Consider the following 27756-nt stretch of genomic DNA (forward strand, 5'->3'; position numbering starts at 1 on the left):
TTCTTTTTAATTCAATAAAGCTCTTCCTAACCTGCATTGTGATGGACAATGTTCCATTTTTAAAAAGTACAAGTATTACTGAAAGGGCTAGTCATATTAAGACACACATGTATGTGTATGTGCATATATATATTTTAAAATTATTTAATACATACTGGTCACAAAAATGTAAATTTTGAAATACATAAAACAAAATTTTATGGTTTGTTAAAAAAGTAATTATACCTAAGTAAGCCCTGTAACTTATTTTTTTCACTGACTGTATTCATGTCAGTCTATTATCTGTCTACTATTCTGTAAATAAACTGTTTAACATCTGCCTACTGACGAATATTTATACTGTTGCCAATTTTGAGGTACAAGCAATACCATACTGAACTTATCTGCTTATACATAATTGCATGCTGAGTTTGGCGAATCTTTTCTAGAGATTTTGATAGGGAAAGGGTAAAATGAGGACACACAGGGCATGCCACTGAAGGGGATGCAAGGCAGAGATGCCAAAGGCACACTTTACTTACATCAAAAACTTTAGTTCTCACCAAAAGGATTTTCTTCATATTGTTATGAGGTATGCTAAAAAAAAAAATAAGACTTTAAATATTAGATACTCTGAACATCTGGCAATTATGGATTAACTGCGGCTGAACTTGCCCTCCTGCCATAAAGAACTAGAAAACTGGACAAACTATGTGAAACAGTTTTCAGACAATGCACAGCAGGCAGTACAAGACGGATTCCTGAGAGCAGGGAAACAAACAAGGCAAGCCTTATACTTTCCCTAACTTCTGCCTTAAAGCAGTTTTCAGAAGGTACGAGGAGGAAAATTCAAACAAAGGACTGGTCTTGCTGAGTTGAAGAGACAGAGATTAGGGTATAGGGAAGTTTAAATGGTTGGAATTTATGCGTCAAACCACCGGGGAGAAAAGAGCTACAGAATGATCTCCAGAAATCTACGTATTCTCTTGGTTTTGGGGCTGAACACTAAACTGTGCCTGCTTATGGTGAAATTTAGAGACTGAGCACCAAACAGCTATTGGCAGCAGCCAAGCAATTCCCAGAGCTCACACAGGGCTGAGAGTCATTTGAGTTCTGACCAGCCACAGTGGACAGATCTCATTAAATATCTAGAGCATTCCGTACAGACCCTGGAATATCATGCCTTAGGAGTGGGCTAGACTAGCCCTTAGAGTACAGTGTGAGAGAGACCCAACTTAAGCTTAAAAACAAGGCTTGACAGGAATAAGCTGTTCCACAGCTAACTTAACCGCCTTCCAAAAACCAAACAGACCTCCTCAACATTCAACGCTCTCTAAAAAGAGAACAAAATCCACTCAACAAATGAATGTTCAGCTCAATAACAAATTATTAGATATGTGAAGAAGTGGGAAAATTTAACCCACAACTAGAAGAAAAATAGATCCAGAAATGAGAGATAATGGGATTAACAGTCATGTGCTCTAAAACACCAATTAGAAATATTTTCAAGGATCTAGAGGATGAACATAATGAGGGAGAAATGGTAAATATAGAAAAGAACCAAGTGAAATTTTTAGAGTTTTTAGAGCCTAAAAATATATGGTCTTTATAGCAGATTAAAAATTGCAAAAGAAAAGATCCCAGACTGGGAAGAAGTATTTGCAATACCTGTCGAAGGACTTGTACTCAAGATACATAAAGGGCTCTTAAAATGAATAAGAATAATCCATTTTAAAAATGGGCAAAATATTTTAATAGACATTTCACAAAAGATACACTAATAGGTACAAGAAAAAATACTTATCAGAGAAATGCAAATGAAAACCCCACAATGTGACACCAATAGCCTACTAGAATGGCAAAAAGTTTTTTAACTGAAAATACCAAGGTTGTGAAGCAACAGAAACACTCATACATTGCTGTTGGGAGTGTAAAATGGTATAATTACTTTGGAAAAGTTTAAGATTAAGCATACACTTATGACCCAGAAATTCTACCCCTACATATTTACTGAAAAGAAACAGACTTATACATGAACGTTCATAGTGCTTTATTTGTAACAGCCCAAAATTGCAGACAACAAAAATATCCATCAACAGGTTCATGGAAAGAAGTTGTGATTTACAATGGGATATACTCAGCAGTAAAAAGCAATGAATGACTGATACATACAACATGTATTAATCGTTTAAAAACTGCTGAACAAAAGCCTGACACAAAATAGTATGTACTGTGCAATCTCACTTATATGAACTTTAGTAAAACTAGTCTCTAGTAAACAGGAAACAGATCACTAGTTGCCTGGGACGAGGTGTAGGGGTGGGAGGTGGACTGGAGAAGGAGGGAACTTTTTGGCATAGTAGTAATGTTCTACATCTTGATTGTGGTTGGTGGTTACACAGGAATGCACATTTTTCAAAACTAGTGTCGAAACAAAATGAGCACATTTTACTGTAAAGTATACCTCTAAAATTGATTTTAAAGTGTACACCCTTACCCCATATCAAAAATAAGTATGTGTTTCAAAAGTGGAGTAACTGCAAACGTAATGAATTTTTTACTGGGAAAATAAGTGATAGAGAGGTAGATCAGCAAAGGTGACTGCTTTGATTTTAAGACTCTCACTCAGAGGTTTTCCCATTTATAGAGAAGCTCTTATTAAAGGTACCATCAGTGATGAGGTTGTTTCCTTGTGTCTGTACTTTATATCAAACATTGAAGTCTTAAGATGTAAAGGTTATTCCTTTGCTATGAATGGATGCATGGGTATTAGCATATATGGGCTTCAGGTAAGTAAGAGGTAGCATGTTCCATATTTGAACCTACTTCTATTAAATGTCAGTAACTGTACTTCACAGGTTGTTCTAAGGATCAAATGTGTTTGTTTAAATTAAAATGACCAGAAAAGTATGTATAAATACTAGTTTGTGTTACTATTCCTCCCTTTTGTTCCACCCCTTGCAGTCAAGGACTAGGTGTGAACAGCCTGGGTCACACTCCTCCAAAGGTTTCTGGTGGTATGTTCTGGGTCTCTCTTAGCAGATTCCTTTCTGTTCTTGTTAACTTTACTTTGCCAGAGACAATACTTCATCACTGTATTTATCTAAATTTGGAAGAAACTTAGGTCATAACTGCCACAAAAGTGATTGTGCTTTACAAGAATTTCTACTTAACTAGTACTAATCACCAACAAATATTTGAGTTCCAACTTTGGTTTAGGTGTTGTAAAGATTTAAGATCCTGACATGATTATTGTCTGTTGGCTTTTTCAGTCATAAAATAGTAGACATACACAAAAGCCAAGCATGTAAGAGGATGTTATGATCCAGAGCCCCATGTAGGACAGACTTTAAGTGTTTTAAACAATCTATAGAGTATTTGGTATGTGCAGGCAACATTGGGAAAAGCTTCATGGAGAAAGGAAATGTATATTGGATCAATCGGACGGGCAAAAAAAGATCTTCCTGGATTGTTAGTATCTTTATTAGTTTTTTGAATTTTGTTCTCCTTTGCTTTTATTGGTGTCCCTAACTTTATAATCGTATTTAACTATTCGTATATGTTACCTATTTTTAGAACTCAGGAACAAACACGTATTAAGGAAAAACTATGGAAATTTCGACACCAAAGATGTTCACATTGTAGTTTCTCCCAAGGCAGTACTTCAGAATATATTTAATGACTTATTTTAGCTTTTCCAAATACACTACTTTGTTCTTCTTTTCATCTGTAACCTGAGATGTACTCATTTTTCTATTAGAGCAGCCTTATGCTTCACTACATATAAATCTACTTATTATATAGGTAGGAATGAACCTTGCTATTGGCCCTAGAACCTATATAACTAGTTCCACTAGTAGAAGTTAATGATCTTACAATATCTGATATTCTTTCAAAAAACTTTTATCCTTTCTCTACAAATAGATTTAACATTTAAGTGTATCTAAATGAAAATAATTAACTTGATTCATTTTTGGCTAATATTTCTACATGATATAAGACATTCCAAAATTATATATTCCAAAATTATATAATCTCTAAATAAAGTGTAATTCAAATTTTACATGCTTGTATAAATTTATTTTTCCAAAAGGTAATTCAGGGGTGATGGGGGGATGAACAGGCAGACCACAGAGGTTTTGGGGGCAGTGAAAATACTGTGTATGGTACTGTGATGTGGATACATGTCATACATTTGTCCAAATTCATAGAATGTACAACACCAAGAGTGGGCCCTAAGGTAAACCATGGGACTTCGGGTGATGATGATGTCAGTGTAACAGACATGCCACTCTAGTGGGGATGTAATGGGGAGGCCGTGCATGAGTGGGGGCAGGAGGTATATGGGAGATCTCTGCACCTTCCTCTCAGCTGTGCTGTGAACCTAAAACTGCTCTAAAAGGTAGTCGTTTTTAAAAATTTTGTGACATTTAAAAAAACTGGTCATTTCTTATTAAACCTAATATGAATATTTTTCTTCACATAAGGTTCCCAAGTAATAATCAGTCAAAAGAATAGTGAAAATTAATTCCTTTCCATAGATCATTTTGATCTGGTCAATAATTCGACTTCCTTGGGTAACAAAACCTATAAAAAAGAAACTTTAAAATGCAATTTTGAAGATTGTTACTGAAGAGTAATTTTTAAAGTTTATATTGAACAGATATTAACGGGCAAATATCTCATATCACAGTGGGCATTTTTGTAAGTAATGTGTTCTAAATATACTTATGACTGTCACTGAGTAAAAATTTAAATTTATGTTATTTCCAGTTAATACACAGGACATATAGAAGATGGGATCTTTTTATTTAGTAGAAGGTCACCATCATTAATTTTACAACTGATGATTTTATAATAGGTCCTTCTAGTTCTTGATGGTCATTACTGAAGTATAATGCATTGAAGATATGGCCTGTACAAAGGCAGAACAAGGATCTTAATTAGAATTCTGACAAGCCCACTCCAATAAAATGATGAGATTATTTGTAATTGATGTCACAATCAATTACCATTTAGTTCATCATGAGCATTCTAATAGGTCTGGCCTTGGTATTGGCCCCAGGATGTTGCTGAGTGAGTGGCTGCCCTGCTTATGCTGTTATTGAGACAGGAGGGCACATTTTCAGTCAGCATCCTAATGACCTCTTTTGAAGTCTATTAAGTTAATGACCCTGTCACACTGTTTTGATCTCTTATAACCTCAGTTTGGGGTTTGCATAACAAATTAATGTTTGGGAACCATATGGCAAAAAAGATAGGTCTTTCTAAAAGTTGAAATATTAATACTAATTAATATTTAGTAAAAGTTATTTTATTATGCAAGAAATAACAGCAAAAATGCAAATTATAGAGTTTGAATGTATTTTATAAAAGAGAACTTTAGGATATTTCTCCCTACCTCCAAAAGACATGATTTTTTATTTATAGTACCCAGATTTGTTTTTCTTTTTTAAAGGGGCTGCTTTCTTCTATAATTCTAGGTGCCAACGGGTCATGTGTGGTTAGAAGGTGATAATCTACAGAATTCTACAGATTCCAGGTACTATGGACCTGTTCCATATGGATTAATAAGAGGACGTATCTTCTTTAAGGTACTACTGTTTTCTGCTTAAAATGCAGGCTTTTTTCTCTGAGCTGGGGAAAAAAACCAAACCAAAAAAAAAAAAAAGTTTCTTTTAGAAGAACTGAAATCTTTAGGCTGTCAGTGGACGAACAACTGTTGCAATGACTACTACACTTTATGAACATGTTGGCCTTCATAGCTATAAACATTACCACTCCCCCATTGTGACAGGTAACTGAGAATAATTTTTGTTTGAAAAATAAAGTTCAGATTAGTTGTAGCATAAGAAGCTTTTAATTTGACTCTCCAAAAATTTAATTTTCTCTCATACAACTTTCCCAACCATATTCATACCCAGGGCATATATTAATATGCATTTGCAGAAGAGCAATCTAGCAAGTAGCTGGAATGCGGGGATATCCCAGTTAAGTATAGTGAGTAATGCACTTATCATGGTTGTAATAAATGTAATAGTAAAGATTATTGTTTTCACTGGCTTTTCCTTTTTGCCACAAGCGGTCAGGAGAAAAACAGACATGAGTATTTGGGGCTGTTGGATAATTTACAGGATTTTTTACACTTAAGCAGATGTTATATTCAAGTACTTAGGTTTACAGTTAACTCTGACGATAGTGAAAGAAAAAACAAACATATACACACTACACACATATTATTTTCTAGTATAATGTTTGAATGTTCCAAACTTTAGAGGTTAAATACATACACATACAGGTTTACTTTCTACAGTCTTATTTTGAAGTAGAAAATTTGTTCTTGATTGAAGAATAACGAGAAAGTATTTAATTATAAGGCATAGAGAAAGGGATGAATGAAAAAAAAGGGAATATGATGATGCTATAATAGATCACTTTACTAAGTCTTCAATCACATTTTGATTTTACAGATTTGGCCTCTGAATGATTTTGGATTTCTACGTGACAGCCCTAATGGCCACAGATTTTCTGATGATTAGCAAGCATTTATTCTTTTGATTTGAGTATTGTCTTCTGCTAAAGTGAATTTATTATTGTCACTGAAACCATGTACTTACTAATAAACTATTTGCTATTCAGTTTTAGTTATTTTTAATTGTTAAATGTAAAGAATAAGCAACACACACTCTGCAAGCTATATTTGTTCAAAATATATGGATAAAAATGTAATCCAAAATAAGTCATTAAATTTTGATATGAAAATATTTTTAGGGAAAACCTGGAACAACCTCACTTTCAAATTTTTGGTTGTATAGGTATAAGGAAAGTAATTTACTCCTCTTGAATATGCCTCATACTTTAGCTACATTTACAAGGCAGAGTACTAACTAGTCTTATAAGTCCAAACCAACAATAAACCAAGAGTTTGACCTAATAAAAAGCTGCTAAGTCACATGCTTGGCTTACTCATTTGAAATTAAGGCAGAATGTTTCAGTGATCCCATAAAGGATTCCTTAAAATTTTTTAAGTGAGTTCTGACTCATACGGTCCATAGAATATTAAATATATAGAAAAATAAAAGCTTTACTATAATCAATAATAACGCATTTAAAAAGTCCATTTCATCATACCAGCAATGCAGTGGCCACCGTTTTCTGACTCCAAGGCTCTCCTTCTTTCTCCGGTTGCCATTTCACTTTATTAACTTTGAAATAACTCATGAATATCCATATCCAGCCTTCATCATGGGAGAGCTAGGCTCACATGTTATTCACGAAGATTCTAACTGAATTCTAATGACCTGAGATTTGAAATAGTTGTACAAAAGGCCTATAACTTTAGCAGCTAGAAATATGTTACTTCAAAAACTTAGCAACTATAAAGGAATATGATGATACTGTGACCCATTAAAAGATGAGACACACTTATATGAAGAAAGGAAAATTCTTATATTTTGTACCAAGGAGAAAATGCACCAATAATAAACTTCTCAGATGGGAATTCACTAAATATTTTTAATTCAAGCCCCCTTTCTTAGCGATCTGTAAATATAAAATGTAAATACATATGAATAATGAAATTAATTTTCTATTAATCTAGGTGGACTTCGACATTCTTATATTTTCTCTGCAAATAATAGAGCTGACAAAAAAGAATCCTTTTTTTTAAAATCAGCTTTATACATTTGCCTGAATGGACAAAGGTGGAGTAGATTTTCCTCCATGTGTCTAAATACACTAAAGAATTCCACTTAGTGAACAATCTCAGCGATAATGAAGGAGTTCTATAACTAGTGAACACGTATCACAAGAAATCAGCGTCACTTCTTCTGCTTCATCCTTGGAAACACTGTATTTTCCACCACATCGACAACTCAGAGAAAAAGAATGATCATCTGCAAAGAAAACAAAATGCTTACATGTAACTACTTCATTAATACCTTTTAAAAAATGCAGCTATTCCACAGAAACTGCAAAAGAAAAAAGATCAGTCAATATAAAATATATTTATATGAGAACTTGAAAAAATTTCTCGTATAGGGGCAGTGTTTCTAAAAATTATCTACTAAGAAATCTTTATCTGTGGAGGAAATGTATTGAGGGTATGAAACAATAGACCAAAGATCCTGTAGGGGAGAGCAGATGCTCAGTAGTGACCAATGAAATTTATTTGAAGTCTTCTGTTTTCTTAAGATTCATGTAAATTTTACATTCTTCTGAACAATGTGGTTGTCTAAAATATTACTGTGAAGGAAGAAGAGAAACAGCCCTACCAGTCTTATTGTTAAGGAGCATGCCTTTGCCAGCAGTATATCCTTTCAGAGAAAACTGCTGACTTGATAAACTTGACTGTTTATCAGGTTCAGCATTTGAATCCTGTCTGTTCGGATATCACACTATTTCAAGAATCCTGACTTAAATGTATAGACATATACTATGGTGTCCTTTCTGTGGGGGCTATGTGTGTGTACCTGTTTGTCTGGTGTTTACAAATGAACCAAAAGGACAATCACTGAAGTGAGATGCCCAAAGGAGGCAATATGGTGCAATATTCTGCCTATGAATGGGGAAATTTTATAAGTTTCATCTTCCTAGGAAGTTGAAATACTTTGTCTTTTAGCTGAAAGAATCTCTGATCCACTAGTTATTCCATTTTACTGTCACTGAGGAGTGACTGTCAAAAGTAATTACAGATCTCATTATTTTACTACTGTCATAAAAAAATAGAGATAAATGAACTAAATCTCTAAAGATATGATTTCTTACAATCAAATATCTTCATTCATTTCTCAAACTTCATTTTTTAACACTTAGATCTCATCATATGCCATGAAAAGAAAAGAAAAAAAAATTCAACTGCCTTGGATTTGTTCTCTAATCAACTTTGGTTTTGGAAAAACAAGCAATTAAATAAGCCAGCTTTACATGTTTATTTTATCAGTAAGGAAAACATTAATTCACAGTTCTGCTTTTCATTTTTCACCACAATGTCTTTTTTCTCTATAAAGAAAAATAATCTTGAATTTTAAAACACTAACATCTTCCCTATCTGAGCCAACATATATGTGTAATAGAGCATGCTTTCAAAGTGAACTATTTTATTATTAAATTGTCTAAAAATGTACATATTCTAACCATTGGTTTTCTTGAGCTAAATCTCCCTCTTGTTTTTTCACCACCTCAGTGAACACTGAGAAACAATTTGAGGTGACATGTGCTTGGTAAATGATGCAGAGGCCACCATGGGCTACTGTGGAGTTTTGTCATAGATGATTCCAAATGTTAATGCTCACTAAAACTCCCATCTTTTTAAATTTCTTCTTAAATTATTCTACTATCACTTAAAGTGACATCTTCACAGAAATCATAATTTTAAATACACTGAATGAAGACAAAACAACGAAGCTGTGTAACAGACTAACTGTAAGGGGAATGGCTAACTTCAGTCTCTCAATAGTTCTTCAGGTATGCCTTTTAAGCATAATAAAATGCATAATTTCCTACTGTTCCTGGACCCAGAAGCTGATAATTTGGCTATGTTTATCATGTAGGATTTCATCCACTTTTCTCCTATTCTGGATCTTCACCTTCCAAGGTTATTCTGAAAACACCCATGAAGGAATCATCAAATGCTTTTGCTAGTCCAGTTGATCACACTTTTTATGTACTTTCATCTGCCAAGGCTGCTCTTTGCAATCGCACAGAACAATTCCAAATTGCAAATTCAATGGCAAAACTCACGTGACCAGTTTTTAAACATTCCTGCAAAAATAATAGCTTCATGTAGCTGTTGCTCACTATTTTCTCTCATAAGGATAAGGACTATTTCTATCTTTACAGTGATTAAAAAAAACCTTAATTTAAATAAGTATCTAAGAACATCCTATACTTTTAAGATTAACTGTAGCTGCTTATAACTGATTCATTGGCTGTAGCTGGGATGCTTCTTTATCTTCTTCACTGTCAAGTTTACTTTAGGGAGTACCAAGGACAATAACATTTATGATAATTCTTGATTTCATGTTGTATATGTCTTTCAATGTCTTGGCATTTTCACTTATTATCAAAAAGCCCATATATTTGCTGACTGAACAGATGCTTGAACCACACTAATGCACAGTCTTAATTTAAAATAAAATCTTAAATTGATTATATTTTTAAAATTTTACTAAAGTAAAAATTACAAAAACCAGTTTTCACTGTTTTAATATTATCAGGAATTATTAGTAAACAAAACATATTAGTCATATCAACTACAAGAAGAACTAATTCGTCCAATAAGAGATGGACACACACACACACATATACTGGTTGATAAGCTGGCAATACTGTATTTTCAAAAAATATTATTTAGCTGGGCAAGTCTCCCTGATAAACGACATGTTATAATCTATCCCCTTCACAAAGTAGCACTGAAATCAGTGTCACTAGTGTATTCTATTTTCACAGAAGTAGCTCTTCCTGTTTACTCTGATGAAACTATCATGAACCCCGGGGGCCCCAGTTACACAAAATCTCAAGTTTTCCAATCATTCACTGCAAATAAGAATTTCTACTCCAGGATTTCATTTGGCAGTTTAGGAGCAGAGTGGCTCATAGGCAAAAACATGATTCCCCTTCTAAGTCAATATAGCTTTGTGACCCAACTTCCTAAGAGCACTAAGCTAAGAATTTGCCATTAAAAAATATTGCAGTAAACTTGGTTTCGGAAAGGACAGGCTGTTATCTTCTACTTATCCACACTTACTAATAAATTTTTATAAACCCCCAGGGAATCTGTACCCCAGGCTGAATAATAAAGTTATAGGACTAAGAGTATATAAAAATCCTAGAAAACAGTAAGATTTCTTCATTTGCCCAGAGAAACATGGAATTGTGGTATTCATGGCTTCCATTTTAAAAAAAGGAACTTAATAAAACCTAACCAGAGCAATTCACAGAACTAATCTGAAGAATGGAAAATTAAGTTAGATTTAAGTTTTTAAATTCTATTAATAGGAAAGGGGAAAAAGATATGACTTCATGGTAGGTAAAAGGGAGTGACAGATTTTTCTTTTCCACTTAAGACACAATCAAAAAAGGAGGTTAAATATCAAGCTCCAAGTAGAAGAGTATAACATGTATAACATTAAAATCCTTGCTCTGACAATTTATCATTCCATATAAAGAAACAAAAATAAACATATTTAATAGGAATTCATCTCAAGTGTCAACATAGGATGGAAAAAATTATCTCCTTTGACTTTATATTCCCTATTACACAGATGGAGAGTAAACAAAAAATCAAAGTAGTTTAAAAAAGAAAACCATACGAAATCTTAAGTACCTAACATCTAATTAGGATAGAAAAATAACTGGAAATGAGTCACATAAGTGGACACCAATAATTGAAGTTTAGAATGAAACAAAAAGATTCCAAACAGAAACACCCACATATATATAGAAAGCCAAGCTGTTATTTCCAAACATCCTATGAAGGTTTTTTTCTTATAGGAGGTCCCTAATATTTTTCCTGATTGTAATCAAGAGAAAAAAAATAATTCCAACCTTCATTCCAAGACATTTCTTCAAGATATACTCGAGCATCTACTGGTCCCATATTTCTTAGATCATCTTCTGTAAAATACAGAATGAGACACTTAATTTTGATAGTTAAATCATAACCATGAAGAATGCTAAGAAGGCAAGTCCAGCCTGTTCACTACAATTCTAATTATTTAAAAACTTAGCTTACTACTTTTGATAGCAGTTTTAAAGCTATCTGACTTCAGCTGACTAAAAAATTCCAGGAACATCTCATAAACAGTCAAAATCTATCCCATTTTTCACAAGCATGCAACAAGCAAAACCATGAAGTTGATCTTGATGATTCTTTGTGATCAACCAATGAACTCTTTTGTAGGGGGAAATTTTCTGTCAGATAAACTATATTTGTGACTAAGAAAGACAGTGTGGAGTCAGGTAAAAAATAACTATATTTGAACCTCAGTTATAATATTTTACTAGCTTTGTAACCTTACGTATATCAAATTATCTCATCTACTTTAGAAGGGTCACTCTGGACTGAATTATGTCCCCCCTCCCAAATTCTTATGTTGAAGCCCTAACTCCCAACATACTGTATTTGGAAATAAGCCTTTTAGGAGGTAATTAAGGTTAAATGAGGTCATAAGAGTGGGGTCCTAATCTGATAGAATTGATGGCCTTACAAGGGGATGAAGAGAGAGGTCTCTCCCCACTCACATGCACAGAGGAAAGTATCATATGAAGACACAGCAAGAAAGTGGTCCTTTGCAAGCCAGAAAGAGACCTGACCAGGATCCTCATCAACTTGCACCTCAATCTTGGATTTTTCAGCCTCCAGCACTGTGAGAAATAAATTTCTGTTGTTTAAACCACCCAGTCTATGGCATTTTGTTATGGCAGACGGAGCAAACTAATACAAGGGTGTTCTTCCAATCCACTGAGATCAGGCTAAAAGTGCCTTAAAGAATAAGGCTCTAACCAAATTTAAGGGGGCTTTTAGTCATCTGATTTTTAATTGCTCACAACAGAGTAATAGGTAACTTAAAGGAATAATTATTTTAAAATATTTTAATAGCCATGCAACACACCCTTTCTGTGTTGATGTTCCACTGCTGTTTCCTGGGCCAAAGTTTCCCCTACAGAGGGAAGGTCCAAAGAAACCAGGAATGCCACCTAAATTTAGTAGGAATATGGTCTAGGTAGTATAAGCATGCACTCTTACTTAAAGCAAGTGTACTGTAGGACAAAGAAAGCAACTATATATGAGAAGCACTTGTCTTTGTTTTTAAAGGTACACCGTACTTCCTGTATGCTTGTATTGTTCTTCTAGAAGTCAATGCTTAAAAGAAACTACTAAAATCCACCCCCCACCCCAATGAAATTTTCTTTAGCTGTCTCACTAGTCTCTTGTTCACTTGCTGAGAATGCTTCCCTTTGTTCCGTTGTGTGAATGCCTGCGATTTAATTATATTTAATAACTGCCTGTTCAAAATTTATTGGTGAGTTACACAATTTTAAAATAGACGAAAAGATTATACAATATTTTGAACTCACCATGCTTTTCTATTAAGGTATGTCAAATATTATATCACTTCATATTTACTGGGTACTAAGTCTATTAAACTGTTCTAAAACCCAAAGATAAAGACTTCTGTGAAGTGGTCAGGGGTGGTTCTTCCATCTCTGTGTGTCCACTGAATAGCCTATGCATAGTGTATCAGTATGCGAGGTAGTTTCTGAACAAAACAATTTAATTTCCACATTCTATATAAAGTTTACTTGGTTATAGGTTATTCAGTATTCCAAATTAAAAAAAAATTCTATCTAAAAGTCTCATGGACTTTTATCACATGTTTCAATTTCTTACTCAGAAGGACCAAGATAATCTGCTCGAATGCAGAAATGAAACACTGTTTTAGAATTGAAGAATGGGGGTAATTGGCACTTAATAGAGCTTGGTTAGGGGAAAAACAGGTATAAATAATTTACAATCAAGTTGCGTATATTCCAGGGTATCTTACAGATATCTTAAGTAATTTTGAAATCAGAGCAAATCAGACAAGGCAGAGGTAATGACAAGATGAATAAACCTTAATCTAACCTATCTTGGACACCTGTAATACATTAATTGTTAAAAAAGACAACCCATTCATAAGTATCCATTATGCCATGTTTACTTTAAAATAATTAATGAGAAATAACTGGCAAATATAACTGCCAAGCAAGTCTGGTTTGTATTGTTCTGCTTCTCTACTAGGACGCTATTGTTATTCTCCCTAGTTACTATTTCATGTGGAACCCTTTCTATTATTCCACCTACTCCAAAAAGTGGCTTTTACATTTTTATTATTTTTTTCCTCTTTCTGTACAGGAACTTATTGTAGCTAACCACTTCTTAGTTGAAAGATCAGTTTAGACCATATCTCATGGTAAAAGGGAAAGAAAATAGAACATAAAAATGGTTAGTACTTTACCCAAGGTCAGAGTTAAAAGGAGTATATTAAAATTTCTTCTATTCTGTTCCTATCTAAACATCTACATATTGACCTGATTATTCAATACTATATGCACACAGTCCAAGTTTTGTGGGGATTCTGGTTTTAAAAGTCAGTATCTGGGCTTCCCTGGTGGCGCAGTGGTTGAGAGTCTGCCTGCCGATGGAGGGGACACGGGTTCGTGCCCCGATCCAGGAGGATCCCACATGCCGCGGAGCGGCTGGGCCCGTGAGCCACAGCCGCTGGGCCTGCGTGTCCGGAGCCTGTGCTCAGCAAGGGGAGAGGCCACAGTGGTGAGAGGCCCGCGTACAGGAAAAAAAAAAAAAAAAAGTCAGTATCTGACACAAGAGTGAACACAGGCTTCCCCTGCTATCTGAAAGTAGAGCTTTCCTATGAAACCTTTTGTAAGCCAAAATAGGTAAAGCAAAGAAATTACCTCAAGACATATCTTGCTAACGGATGCACAAAATAATTCAAGATAAAGCACAGATGCTCACAGACACAGTTCAAAGCTATGGTGGCTTGATGCTGAATGTAGCTCCCAGGGAGAGAGGTTGGCAGTGCCACTCTGGCCGCTGGGGGCTCACCGCAAAGCAAATGCTCAACACTGTTTTCACTTTTCACCTCTTTTCATAAAGGTGAACATCCATTTAGGATTTCTTTCCATTAAGTGAAAGCAGGTACTAATGTAGGTCTTTCATGAAAGTGAAGTGGAGTAAAGCAAATTTCTGAAAAGCGGAGGACACCTGCGTACTGTATGATATCCCCATTATGTGAAATGTAACAGGCAAAACTATCCTGTGATGTTGGGCGTGGGAGAGTGAGTAGCGACTGGAAGAAGTTACAGGGGCTTGCTGGGGTGCTGGTTAGTTAGATGGGTGTGTTTACTGTGAAAATCCATCAGGCTGTACACTTAGGATTGGTGCATTCCTCTGTATGTATGCTATACTTCAATAAAAAGGTTTAGGTAGAGTGTTGAAACTCTAATGGCTGTAGTTTTAAATAGAAATAAGGACAGAAAAGTTAGGGGAACGAAGTAAAGAGCTCCGTAAGAAAGTGTGTATCCTTTGAAAGGACCATAATCTAACAACTTCTGAAAAAGGCTGAGGGTGATTAAGTCAGGGGAAAATTGGATCCCTGGAGAACTGTATGATGAGCGGAGAGGGTACTCACAAGGAAAAGGTGAATCTAAATGCGCGGGGGCGGGGGGCAGGGAGGAGACCACCATCTTTTGTTGAGAGGCAGGTGTCCAGCGAATGGGAAAACAGCAACTCCCCGCCCCCCACTACCATTACAAGGAAGGAGCACAAACTAATCAATGTTTCTTTTTTTTCTTTTTAAACAATGATCTCTGCTTGTCCACCACTGTAGATATAATTAGAAAACTTAATTCCTCCCTAGCCCTTAAAGTAACTCACAGGAACCCTGTAATTAGCTTTGATTATTATCTACTAATCAGGCACTGCATCTGCAAAAGACATGTTTGTTTTCTTTTGAGTTTTACATATTATAAATATTTTTGCTCATTATAATACTGTAATAGGCATCTGAAAATGTAAACCCTATCTTAAAGTTCTCCTTAATATGATACTACCAAAAATCATGAGAAAACAGAAACTGACTTAGAAAGTGATTTAATTAAATAAACAGATCCAAGATTTAAATTTGGAATCTTAGCTACAGAATGGTAGTAATTAAAAAAAACAAAAACAAAAAAAAACTGCCCTTTGGCAAGAAGAGCACTGCCTGGCATTTGGTGAACTCCATCTTGAGTCCAATGTCACTACATGATTCCTAATTCTTTTGAAGTGAATGGGTTCAGCTTTTTCTAAGATATCTAGGAACGTTAAGGTCTGTGCACAACCTGTGCTGTGCTCACAAGCTTAAGCAAATATGGAGCCAAGAAAAACTTGCAGATTTACTTACATGTAGAAAGCAATGCACTATCGTTAAAGAGAGATTCCCAACCAATATAATGATAAAATCAAATAATTTATGTGGTTACTTGAAAAAGAATCTTTCAACCCTTAGAAGTATAGGCCCTTCTGACCTTGTGTTCTATTGGATTTGTCTGACAACAAGAAGTGAAAGAATTCTGTGGCTCCATTGTCTCAACAGTGGGATCTAAGAAAACACTGGCAGGACTCATCAGAGAGGTTTATGAGCCTGCAATTCAAAGAGATTAAAAGGAAAATCTACGGAGATTCTTTCACACTGAAGAATAACATTAAATAACTATTAGCAGCTTGGTTCAGTAAAGCTTACTAGAGCTCTTGCTGGGTCATTCACAACTTTCTAAAAGAGGAAAGGTTTTTTTCAGCTCCATTTGGGAATCAATAAATATTCCTTACTTCTTACCAGACAATGGAATTCCAGTCTTTTAAAACTTCCTCCTAATGACAGTAAAATTTCTAAAACAGCTCTTTGTTTGCTGCCTATATAATTACACTTCCTAATCCCAGGAAACCTTTTCTAACTGTAGCTACAATTCAAATAAATAAGTAAAAATAAATAAATAACAGCAACAAAAAGATTCCGAGAAGAGGAATTAAACTTTATTCTTTGTGGATAAGATATCTAAAAGTCTCATTCAACCCACTACTGGCCAAAAGATCTAGTCTATCTGCAACTCTGTCCCTACTATTCAAGAGTGGCAATGTTGTGTGTTGCAAGTGACCAAGTCCCCAGAACGCTCTCATTTAGCAGTTAGTGCATTGTATTTATTTTTAATGCCATTTAAAACAAAGTTTATTTCAAACTTACAGAAGTCATCTATGTGTGTTAAAAGCAAATCGCAGTATTTTCCTTTAGGTCTAAATTAGTATCTTGCTGCTTTAAAACCAAGTAATTTAATTTTAAACAATCACTTCCTTCTTAAAAATCATTTCAGTATACATAACTAAATCTTTCATATAGGAAATAACTTGAAGGAAATCAGTTCCTCGTCCTTAATAGTCTCTGTTCTTAGAACAGTCTCTACCTTGATAAGAGATTCAGAATTAGGCAACATTTAACTTGAAACCTATTCATTAAATCATAAAGCTCTATAATTCTTTCCCAGATGAAATTAAAGAGTCACAACTGCAAGGCTTTCCATATTGAAGAAAAACTACAAACTTGGCGCTTAATTATGGACTTGAAGAACTACGGTTCTTTCATAAGCTGAACAGAAACCCAGTGCTCATGATAGGTACCAAATGAAACCCGGAAATCGAATTTCATGTTTCACTGCAGAAAGGCAGACACAGTAGCAGAAGTAAGCCTGGCCTCTCACTCTGACCCTCAAATATGCCTCATTCCTGACTATCTGGAACTAAAATAGTAGGTTGTACACACCTATTCAAAACTTGGCAGCCCACCACAGTGATTAAGAGTCAGAGAATGGCTTTGAGTTTCCCCTCTTATCAATTACTAGCTATGTGCCCTTAGTCAAATTACTTAAACCGTCTGGGCCTCAGACTCCTTCTCTGGAAAACAGATATTAATATCTTCCTTACAAGGTTGTTAAGCAATGATTAAAAGACAATTGCCATAGTTCTAGTGCTCAACAAATGGCAGCTATTTTAACTGTTATTATTAACTCATAATGTTTGTGTTGACCTGTCTATAACAGACCACAGGAAAATGGCTCAATTATTGCATGGTTGGGGGGCGGGGAGTGGGGGGAGCCTCGAGTACCACAGTGTATGTTGGCAGCAACTTTCACCTTGTCTGGATTTGTAACAGTGTTAAGAAGTCTGATGTACTTTACTATTGTCAGTCCCATTAAAATTGATTTATTATTATCAAAGCCATAATCCATATTATTATTTAGTCCTTCCAAAGTATCAAACAGAACTGAAAGATGGGGGAAAAAAATCAAAATAATTTATGGATTAAATTCAGAGGTTAGACATAGTGACAGTAGATTAGAAAGTCAGGGGAGGCTTTCTTTTGTGGGGGGTGGAGCTAGGAGGACTAGAGTTGGAACTTGAACAAAGAATAAGCTGTGAAGAAATCAGAATGCGAGGGTATTCTGAGTAACAACAAACAGTATAAGCAGACGTGTTTGGGAACCCCTAAATGAATGGGGAGAAGATTCACATTAGGTTTGTGATTGGTGATAAGGCTGGAAGAAGTAATTAGGGACAAACTTAAGAGCTTCTGTCCCATTTAAATTCCATGCGAATGGGTAAATGTTGTGTTAGGGAGTGGGCAGTTATATAAGTTCTTAAACAAGAGTAAGAATAAAGAAAGCTAGACCAATCAAAATGTAAATGACTATGGCAGAAGGCCAATTAGCAGCTGTGGAAGTAACCTGAGTCTATGTTATAATCTGGGTATGGTCTATTGTGGTAGCTGTGAGAATAGAAAGACCACTTAGAGGGAAAAAAATAACACAATGAAGAAGAAATGCCAACACTCATTTTTAATTCATTGGCTATATACTGAGCAAACTAGAAGTAATCAAGAGTGTAATATGAAAGAAAGATTTCAAGTCTGAGGGTTAAAAACAAGCAATGAGAAAGGTGGACCCAGTCTTGGTTTTGAACCCACTGATTTCAGTCGGGTCAAGTACCCGAGTAGAAATTGGGAAAGAGGTTAAAGATGGAGACACAAACTTCCTAAAATCCTACATTTTCTCTGTTATTAAATCAAAACTTCCAATTATGTCCAAGTATTACAGGATTATAACTATAATCTTGCCCGTAGGTTTCTATAGCATTATTTGAAACTAGACAAATTTTTATTCAAAATCATTGAGAAATGATCTTAAAATACATTGTCATTGCAAAAGCAGTTATTTGTATTCAAGTAAAAGTAACAAATAATGCGAGTAGTCACCTTCTTATGACAAAGAAGATGAAGCAAGAGGACCCTCACAGAAAGTTTTATCTGTATTATCTTCCCTCTCTGAACAAATGCAAGTCCCTAACTGTCTAGATGGATTTTCTGCATCATTTCACATACTTACTTTTCCCAGAAACAGTCACCAAAAAAACATGCCCCCTGATGCTTATCTTCAAGTTTTACCTGAAGCACATTTTTATAGCCAATTTTCAAATTCCTAAAATCAAATGGAAAAACTGATATGACCATAAATGGAAACCCTAATCTAACTAATACAAATATTTTATAAGGGTCAATTTTAGCACATAATTTACACAAACATCCACTGGCCTTAAGTCATTATTCCAAACAGTTAACCCAAATTCATATTATCTACATTTAAAAGTATTAATTCGCTTCTTATGGAGTTAGTCAGTCTTTAGTGTTAACTTGCTTTTCAGCAAGTACTTTTATTTTAAATTTAAGAAATTACATGCTGATTCAGTTCTCTGACACATAAATGTTGGTGAGGTTTTAAGGTACGTTCCTCATCTGGTCCAAGATTTACTTATTTATCTCCCATTCTCAAATATTTATCCTAATAAAGGGATGGAGTGAATTGTATAATACAACAACTGAAACGACCTTTTGTATCTAGGTAAGGAGAGTATAGCTGATTAGCTTTAAGTAAAGACACTAACTTTACAACGCTTGGCTCAGTCCTCTTCAGAGCCCAGCTGTCTTGGGTATCCAAGCACTTGGCCAATTGTGTAGCATGAAGGCTCCACATCACCAAAATAATTCACTAACAGAGAAACAAGGTACATCTTAATATAAAACAATATACCACCAAGGACTCCAGACACAGTCCACTTATTTTTTTACAACATAATTTAATTTGACTGACTTCATTTGAAGGTCTGTTCCTCTTCAGATCACAGTGAAGTAACCTAACTCATAAGCTGTGTCACTCCATACAGCCACCGAGACATCAGAGATCTGTGTGACTCACCGAGACATCAGAGATCTGTGTGACTCACACTACAAAGCTATTGAATCACGATCCCTATTCTTTTCATGATATACTTCCGATGTGTTTTTAAATGTGCTTAATATATGAGAAAACTCCCCACAAGAATTATAAAGGCACAAAAATCTATTCAACAGATATTATTCATATGAACATTTTATAAATCCTAAAAAGATTTTCCAAAGTGTTCATCTGGTTGTCTGAAGTGCAAAGCCTCACCTTGAATAACTACATGACTTTCAAGGGAACATGGGAAACAGTCTTTGGAAGCATCCTTAAAAACAATAAGGTAAATATGTCCAACTGGAACTAACTGATTAAATTCACTAGTTAACATTGCTTTCAAAATGTATAATATCTGGGAACTGAATATTACTAATCTTTTATTAGGTTTGCTTTTCTAATGAGCCTGGCCAACACTGCCCTAAAATGTCAACCAAGAATACAGAAGTGTAAATGAGGGAGAAAAAACACAGGTACTTTACTTTAGGTCACCTATCCTAGACTATTTCTTTTGATAATTTCCTTTGTGAAGCAAAAAATATGGATTTCAAGGGCTCCTTTAAACGATCTTTTACAGAAATAAATGGTTATAGGTAATATTATGAGGCTTTCCTTACAAAAGAGCACCAACTTTGAGCTGTGAAATATGAGAAAGTGTTCAACAACTGCCAATAAAACATCTCCTGCCTCCTTCCCAAGTATACAGAACGCAAACTTATTTTATACTATACGTTAATGCAGGGCAGGAAACAAACATATTTAAAGCACACACCATGAAAAGAAAGTTCTACAATGAACTATCACCACATGCAAAAAGGGTTCTGTATAACAAAGCTATTTCCATGTCCCCAGGGGGTGACCCAGAAAAAAAGAGTGCTTTGACCTGGTTATAACAACTTCACTCTCTCTTGGTAATCTATCCTGGTCTTCAACAAATTATCACTCTCAAAGTTTTGCCTTCTATCAAATCTAAATCCTCAGTGTTAGAAGTTCAAGTTCATTTCCTTCTTTTGAGGAACCATTTATCGAAGATGGGTAAAGAAGGAAAAATTAATGTTGGTAATCAAGAGAAATGACAATACAAAACCAGGTTTATTATGAGATTTTTGAAATAGCTCTAGTATGAAAGGCTTAAAACCAGCAAGTTGTATCTGGATAAGAAACTTCTATTCCTTATCTAAACAGCAAGCCAATTTCAATTTAAAACCGAAACAAAGCATTCTCACTATTTGGAGCCTCTGGTAATGAAGGAAATATTTAGTACTTAGATCTGAGGTACTAAAATGTCATGAAAATTTGTATTTCTACTGTCCTTCTAGAAAAGCTCACCCACCTGAAAAACATGCAAAGCAGACAGACATAAATTCCCAGACGATCTGCCTATTTATTGGAATCATGAATCAAGCCCAATCTCACTGTATTTGGTTTGTCTAAACTTTGTTGTGACCTCATCAATGAGTTACAAGAATCTCCTGAGATGCAGTAGGCTAGAGCACCTTCTATTAAAACCTCCAAACCAAGGATTCAAAGCTCAAAAGACATCCACATTTCCAAAGACTTCTCAAAGGCAATGAGAAAGGCCTGAAGATGCTGCTTATTTGTTCTTCTAACATCTCTTAAGCCTCCTTCATGTAATTCTACTGCTCACTTTTAACCCTGCTTCCTATTTCTCCCATTTCTGGTCTTACCCACCCAATACCCTAGCAAGGGAGAATATTTTTTGATTCCTAATCTCTCCCTACCTCTTTTCTCTGTCGACAGTAGGTTTCTAGTCAGTTTCACTGATAAGTTCTTAATAGTACCAAGCTGTGGAGTGGCAAAAATGCAGAGCGACAGTGCAAGTACACACCCTACACTCCTTAAGATACAGTTTTGTGGATTATTCTCACCTTAAGCAAATCAGCACCCCAGAATAAAGACTGGTAAAGACGTGCAAAGCACCATGACAGACTGTCATCTACAGTAGAACTTGGTCACTTTAGAAACATAGGTAACTTCCCACACACAATACATCCATGTTTATTAGTTTCTACACTTTCACAGAAATTTTACCATGTGAAGCAAGGTCAAAAAGATGTATCTATGGATAGAATTCATCCTCAGATGAAACCACCTCTACATTCTTTTGCCGGAAGTGCAAGAATTTACAGAAGAAATACAACATTGGAAAGATGCACATAAATGCACCAAATAGGAGGAGGACCCAATATTCAAGCCATATTTGAAAATTAATCCAAATTCATTGCAAAGGTATATTTATTGGTTTCTTAACATTTAAAAAAAAGTACTGATAAGTTCATCAGTCTTAAAAAAGTGGAAGGGCTTTAGAGATGATTAGTATTATGAAAGTGACTATTAAAAACTAATACTCCAGTACATAAGCAAATTGCTTATGAATTCTTTCCACAAAGGAATCACACACTAACTGTAAGAAAGACTTAATTTTACTGATACAACTCCCTCTGAAAACAGATATAGATATTCTATATATATTGTTGGCTTTAACCTATAATGTTGTATCTTAGAAATAAAGCCTTATTTCTCAAATCAAATTTTCATAACCTTAGTAGTAGGAGCCTTACAATCATTTTGTTAGGTTTGATCGTGTACTGGTGCAGGGCACGGGAGGAGATTCAATAATCAACTACAGAGACAGTAAGCTTTTATCAACACATGTGAGTCAATGCTGAGCCTGGTACGCTATGGCAGAGTGCAACTGAGTGTTTTCCCCACAGGCTGTGGCTGATTATTGACTCCCCCCATTAGCATGTAGGGTGCATATTGAAGGTTCAGATAGAAGGCTGAGGGACTCCTATCCCAAGGCCAGTGCTGAAAGACAGCCTATCACTTCGTGTAACTGCAGTCCATGTGTGACAAACCTGACCTACATTTGTCCCTTTCTTTCTCACAAGAGCTTGTCCCTGTTTTAAGAAGCTATTTTCTAAAATGAATAAAAGAAATGACTTTTAAAATTGCTTAGGAAATGTGCATTCCTAAGATATCATTTATAACAATCTTACAAGGAATATAGTTTATCCAGGAGATAATCATGAAAACCTAGCCTAAAACAAGTTCAGAGATAGCAAAGAGTGCTTTAAGATGTTATCCTTTATAGTATCTTCCTATAGATTGTCATTTATACAGTATATAGTCTTAAAAGTACTCAATGAAAATTTTAATCAGTACATAATTAAATTTAATATAAAGAAGTTTTTAAACATAAAAAAATATTAATTAGGAATGTATAGTTAAGCATTTTTCATTAGTTACAAAAAGTAGCTTTCATGGCTTCACAAGAAGCCACATCCTAGTAGTTTTGTTGACTTCTCAATGGATACACAGTAATCACTACTAAGAATTGGGCATAATTAAAAACAGTGACGGGAGGGAAGGAGTAAAGGAGGCAATAACAACTTGGTGCAAATGCTGGAAAGCGTCCCCCAGAAATGGCTGCAGACTGTGCTTCACGGAGCTGCCAATGTGCTGGGGCTCCCCACCACAAGTACCTACCATGCCGCTGCAGGTCATACTCTTTTTTTGTCTCTTCATTCCCTAGAATTTTCCATGCCTGATCAACTTCGATGAACTTCTGTATACATTCCTCCACTGTTCCCGCTGGTACATCTGCACTTTGTTTATCTGGATGATACTGCCAATCAAAAACAAGGGGGGCGGGGTGATGAGTAGAGAGGGTGTGTGTGGGGGGGGTAGGTTAAAAAATACCCTCTAAATCTGAGATTTCGTTAAGAGAGAAGGTAATGAGAAGATGAAAACTAAGATGCCAAGCAACGACACAACAGTGTTGGGCACCGGAGACAACTGCCAGGTTAATTAGAGCACTGGAGTAGCTATAAATCCACCAGTGACATGATCTGTCACAATGTGCAAAAACAGCATTTTCTGGATAATTTGCTGATGGAATCACTGGTCTCATGGACAATTTACCCAGAGAGGATGACTAACACAAACAGAAATAGGTACATGCAGACGAGCAGGACCTGACAGAGGAAGAGTACAAACTCTACAGAGTATGAAGCTCTCCTTATACAATATGCTTGGCTGTAGATATCATAACAACGGACTACTAGCTTTTCTTTTGAAATTACACAATTATTACTTTAGATTAAAACACTTCTCATCTTCTGGCTCAGCGCTGAAGATCTTAAAGTTATAAATCCCCAAACACAAATTTGTATTGAAAAATGGTTATTTTAGGGCAGATTTGTAAGAAACAATTTTAAAGAACTCAACAAAACATTTGAATACAAATTAATTCGTTAGTAAATCTTTCTTACATTTGTTTTCATGCTGAACTTTCTCCACACTGCTGGTGATCCTCACTAGCAGAGCAAAGGCTATTGTGATATTTGGTTGCCCAGAAGAACTAATGAACATCATGTATGCTGGGAGAAAGATTATAGGGCAAACAGAATCAGGCTTCCATTTTCCCTCTGGGACACTATTTCTCTTCTTCTCCTATGCCCAAATCTATCAGCTATTAATATTTAAATATTTAAGCTAATTAATATAATGACTGAAGAAAAGGAAACTTAGGCTTTATTGTTTCATCTTTTTTAGGCCATGATTTATCAAATGATGCTCATGAAAGTTATTCCCATACTGAGGTTTAAGCAATCCTTAAAGCTAGGATATTAAGTAATGTACCAAAGCCAAAATAGAGTAGGCTACATTAAGTTCTCTACCTAACCCTTCTTCTAACACTATGTGAAGAAGTTCTGTATAACAAGTTTGGTATGAATCAATGTTATTTCATGCAACATGCTCAAATACACCACTAGTATACATTTAAGATGTCAATACTTACACGTGAAAACGCAATCTCAGTATGCCGCTAACATTGAGTAAGGCCCTAGAGAAACCATTCCAATCTAGCAGCTGTATCACAGAAGTACAGACTAAAAGATAGGTAATTTCTAATAGGCCACTACAGAAACCAGTAGTGGTTGGTACAATGAACAGAATACAATGGACTAATCATACACCAACCAGACCAAGAAAGCCCTACAAAACCAAGAATTAGTTCCTGGCTGCTCAAAACTAAAAGCTATCACTAAATTTTGAGTCATATCAGTTCTATGGTAGTCAAAGCACAATTCAATCATTTCCCTAATTTGGTATTTTCCTATTATTTTAAATAAGTAATTCACCACCTGAGGCTTTTAGATCTATTCTGTTGTGCTAATAGAATGCAATAAATTTTATGCTGTGATACAGGTTTTAATTAAAAAATGAAAGTTATAGCAAGAAAATAAGTATGTCATTTGGGGTACCAAAAGCCTCAGTCCAATCTGCTTTGACAGCAAGTTCCAGAACAAAATGAAGGTCTAAAAAAGATAATATTCTGTGGTAGGCTGATAATAGCCCCCCAAAATATCAGGTCCTAATCCCTAGTTCCTGTAAATGTTACCTCATTTGGAAAAGGGGTCTTTGCAGATGTGAATTAAGTTAAAGATTGGGAAGATTATCCTGAACTGTGCAGGTGGGTCCTAAATATAATCAAAGAATTTTTATAAGAAAGAGGCAGAGGGAGATGTAACACACAGAGGGGAAGGTGATGTGAAGACTGTGCAGAGAGATTTTAAATACTGGCCTTAAAGACTGGAGTGATGAGACCATAAGCCAAGGAATGCTGGCAGCCACCAGATGCTAAAAGAGACAAGGAATGGACTCTCCCCCTAGAGCCTCTAGAGGAATGGTGGCCCAGCCAATACTTTGATTTTGGCCCAGTTATACTGATTTTGGACTTCTAGCCCCCAGAATTGTGAAAGAATAAATTTCTGTTGTTTTAAGCCACCAAGTTTATGGTAATTTATTTCAGTGGCCACAAGAAATTATACACAATCTAAATACATCTACGGTTTAAAACTAGAATATCACAGACAAAACAACTTCTAAAGATATTTCAATTAAAGATCTATTAATAAAATGGTGTCATTATTATGTACATATATATATATATATATATATAATTTATTTATTTAATTTATTTATTTTTGGCCAAGTTGCGTCTTCATTGCTGCACACAGGCTTTCTCTAGTTACAGTGAGCGGGGGATACTCTTCGTTGCGGTGCGCAGGCTTCTCACTGTGGTGGCTTCTCTTGTTGCGGAGCATGGGCTCTAGGCGTGCGGGCTTCAGTAGTTGTGGCACAAGGGCTCAGTAGTTGTGGCTCACGGGCTGTGGAGCGCAGGCTCAGTAGTTGTGGCACACGGGCTTAGTTGCTCCACGGCATGTGTGATCTTCCCAGATCAGGGCTCCAACCCGTGACCCCTGCATTGGCAGATGGATTCTTAACCACTGCGCCACCAGGAAAGTCCATTATGCACATTCTTAATTTAAAACATGCAAAGATTCTTTATTGCACACAAAAATCAAGCCTCTGATACTAGGTTCCAAGACTTTCTGATCCCAGTGAATGTTAATTTTTTCCTACTATTTCTATATTGGAGCCCTCCCATGAGAGGCAGGCTCAAGCATTCACTAGCACAAGGACCACAGTCATTTTCCTCTCTTGTCAAGGCTTATTTTATTTTATTTTTTAAGGTTTTTTTGGGAGGGGCTGTGCTGGGTCTTCATTGCTCCGCGCAGGCTTTCTCTAGTTGCAGAGAGCGGGGGCTACTCTTCGTTGCAGCGCGGGCTTCTCATTGCAGTGACTTCTCTTGTTGCAGAGCACGGGCTGTAGGTGCGCAGGCTCAGTAGTTGTGGTGCAGGGGCTTAGATGCTCCACGGCACGTGGGATCTTCCTGGACCAGGGCTCGAACCCATGTCCCCTGCATTGGCAGGAGGATTCCTATCCACTGCACCACCAGCAAGTCCCGTCAAGGCTTATTCTTTGCTCCTCTTTACTTTGAATCCCACTAGCCAAACTTTCCCACTGTTGAGAGCCCAAAGCTATTCCTACTTCATTCACTCAATGACCAAATGAAAGACAGAAAATCTATAGCATCCTGTGTTCCAGGGGCTGACTTACTAACTGAGGAGCCAGAAACAGCCACACAAAGATAGCATGAGCTTCCTTACTTTAGAAAAATGCCAGCTAAATCATACAAACAGCAGGGAGTTCTGAGGAAAACACTCACCAATTAAATACAGAAAATATTGATACTCTTAATTAACAGAATAGGTATGTACTAAAATCAATGTTGCAAAGTTCATTTATTTTAATTTCTATTTGCTACAGTACTAAACTGAAATGCATTTTGCTGGAATTGGAAGAACTTAAGTCACCTAGAAGCAAGGAACTCAAAATTAAGAAATCAGCAAATCTTTCAACAAACAATTGGAAAATTAAAGTTTAAGAAATTACCAATTACAATAGCCTCAAGGGCAAAAAAAAGGGAAATAAATGGAAAGAAATAATATGTTCACGATGAGAAGATCATGTCCATCTTTCCTAAACTGATACAAAAGTTTTATACAATTCCTATAGAATTCCAGTGAGCCACTCTGAAGAAGTAGACAAGATGATTATAATATTTACATGGAAAAACAAAGGATCTAGAACAGGCAAAAGAATCTTCAAAAAGTACATAGTTGAAGGACTTACATGATTTCATGACTTAATATAAAGCTATGGTAATCAAGACTGTAGTACTGGCATAAATATATAAAAATAGACAGTGGAACAGAAGAGTCTAGAACTAGAACATATGTATACAGTCACTTGATTTTCAACAGAGGTGCCAAGGCAGTTCAACTGGGAAAGGACAATCTAGAACAAATGATGTTCAAACAACTGGATGTCCATGTGGAAAAAAATTAACCTCAATCCCAATCTCATTACCTACACAAAAATTAATTCAAGATGAATCACAGATATAAATGTAAAACACAGAACCATAAAGCTTCTAGAAGGAAACACAAGAAAATATCTTTGTCCCTTGGCAGGGACTGC

The 27756-nt window shown here is 35.6% G+C and overlaps 2 protein-coding genes across 2 annotated transcripts in view; one reads left to right on the forward strand and one right to left on the reverse strand.

Moving 5' to 3' along the window:
• The window catches only part of IMMP1L (inner mitochondrial membrane peptidase subunit 1), a gene marked incomplete at its 3' end in the record, with an annotated part of 40152 nt that extends 33634 nt beyond the window's left edge, over nucleotides 1-6518 (forward strand). Inside the window, exons 5-6 of the mRNA XM_079709105.1 lie at nucleotides 5463-5573; nucleotides 6450-6518. Coding sequence (XP_079565231.1) covers nucleotides 5463-5573; nucleotides 6450-6518 — 180 coding nt within the window. The remainder of the gene's footprint in view (nucleotides 1-5462; nucleotides 5574-6449) is intronic.
• A 1225-nt stretch (nucleotides 6519-7743) lies between these two features.
• The window catches only part of DNAJC24 (DnaJ heat shock protein family (Hsp40) member C24), a gene marked incomplete at its 3' end in the record, with an annotated part of 61435 nt that continues 41422 nt past the window's right edge, over nucleotides 7744-27756 (reverse strand). Inside the window, exons 3-5 of the mRNA XM_079707771.1 lie at nucleotides 23353-23491; nucleotides 11527-11595; nucleotides 7744-7874 (exon numbers count right to left, since the gene is read on the reverse strand). Of these exons, the coding sequence (XP_079563897.1) occupies nucleotides 7744-7874; nucleotides 11527-11595; nucleotides 23353-23491 (339 nt within the window). The remainder of the gene's footprint in view (nucleotides 7875-11526; nucleotides 11596-23352; nucleotides 23492-27756) is intronic.

This window comes from Hyperoodon ampullatus, assembly GCF_949752795.1.
Source record: "Hyperoodon ampullatus genome assembly, chromosome: 7".
In the NCBI taxonomy this organism is placed as follows: domain Eukaryota; kingdom Metazoa; phylum Chordata; class Mammalia; order Artiodactyla; family Ziphiidae; genus Hyperoodon; species Hyperoodon ampullatus.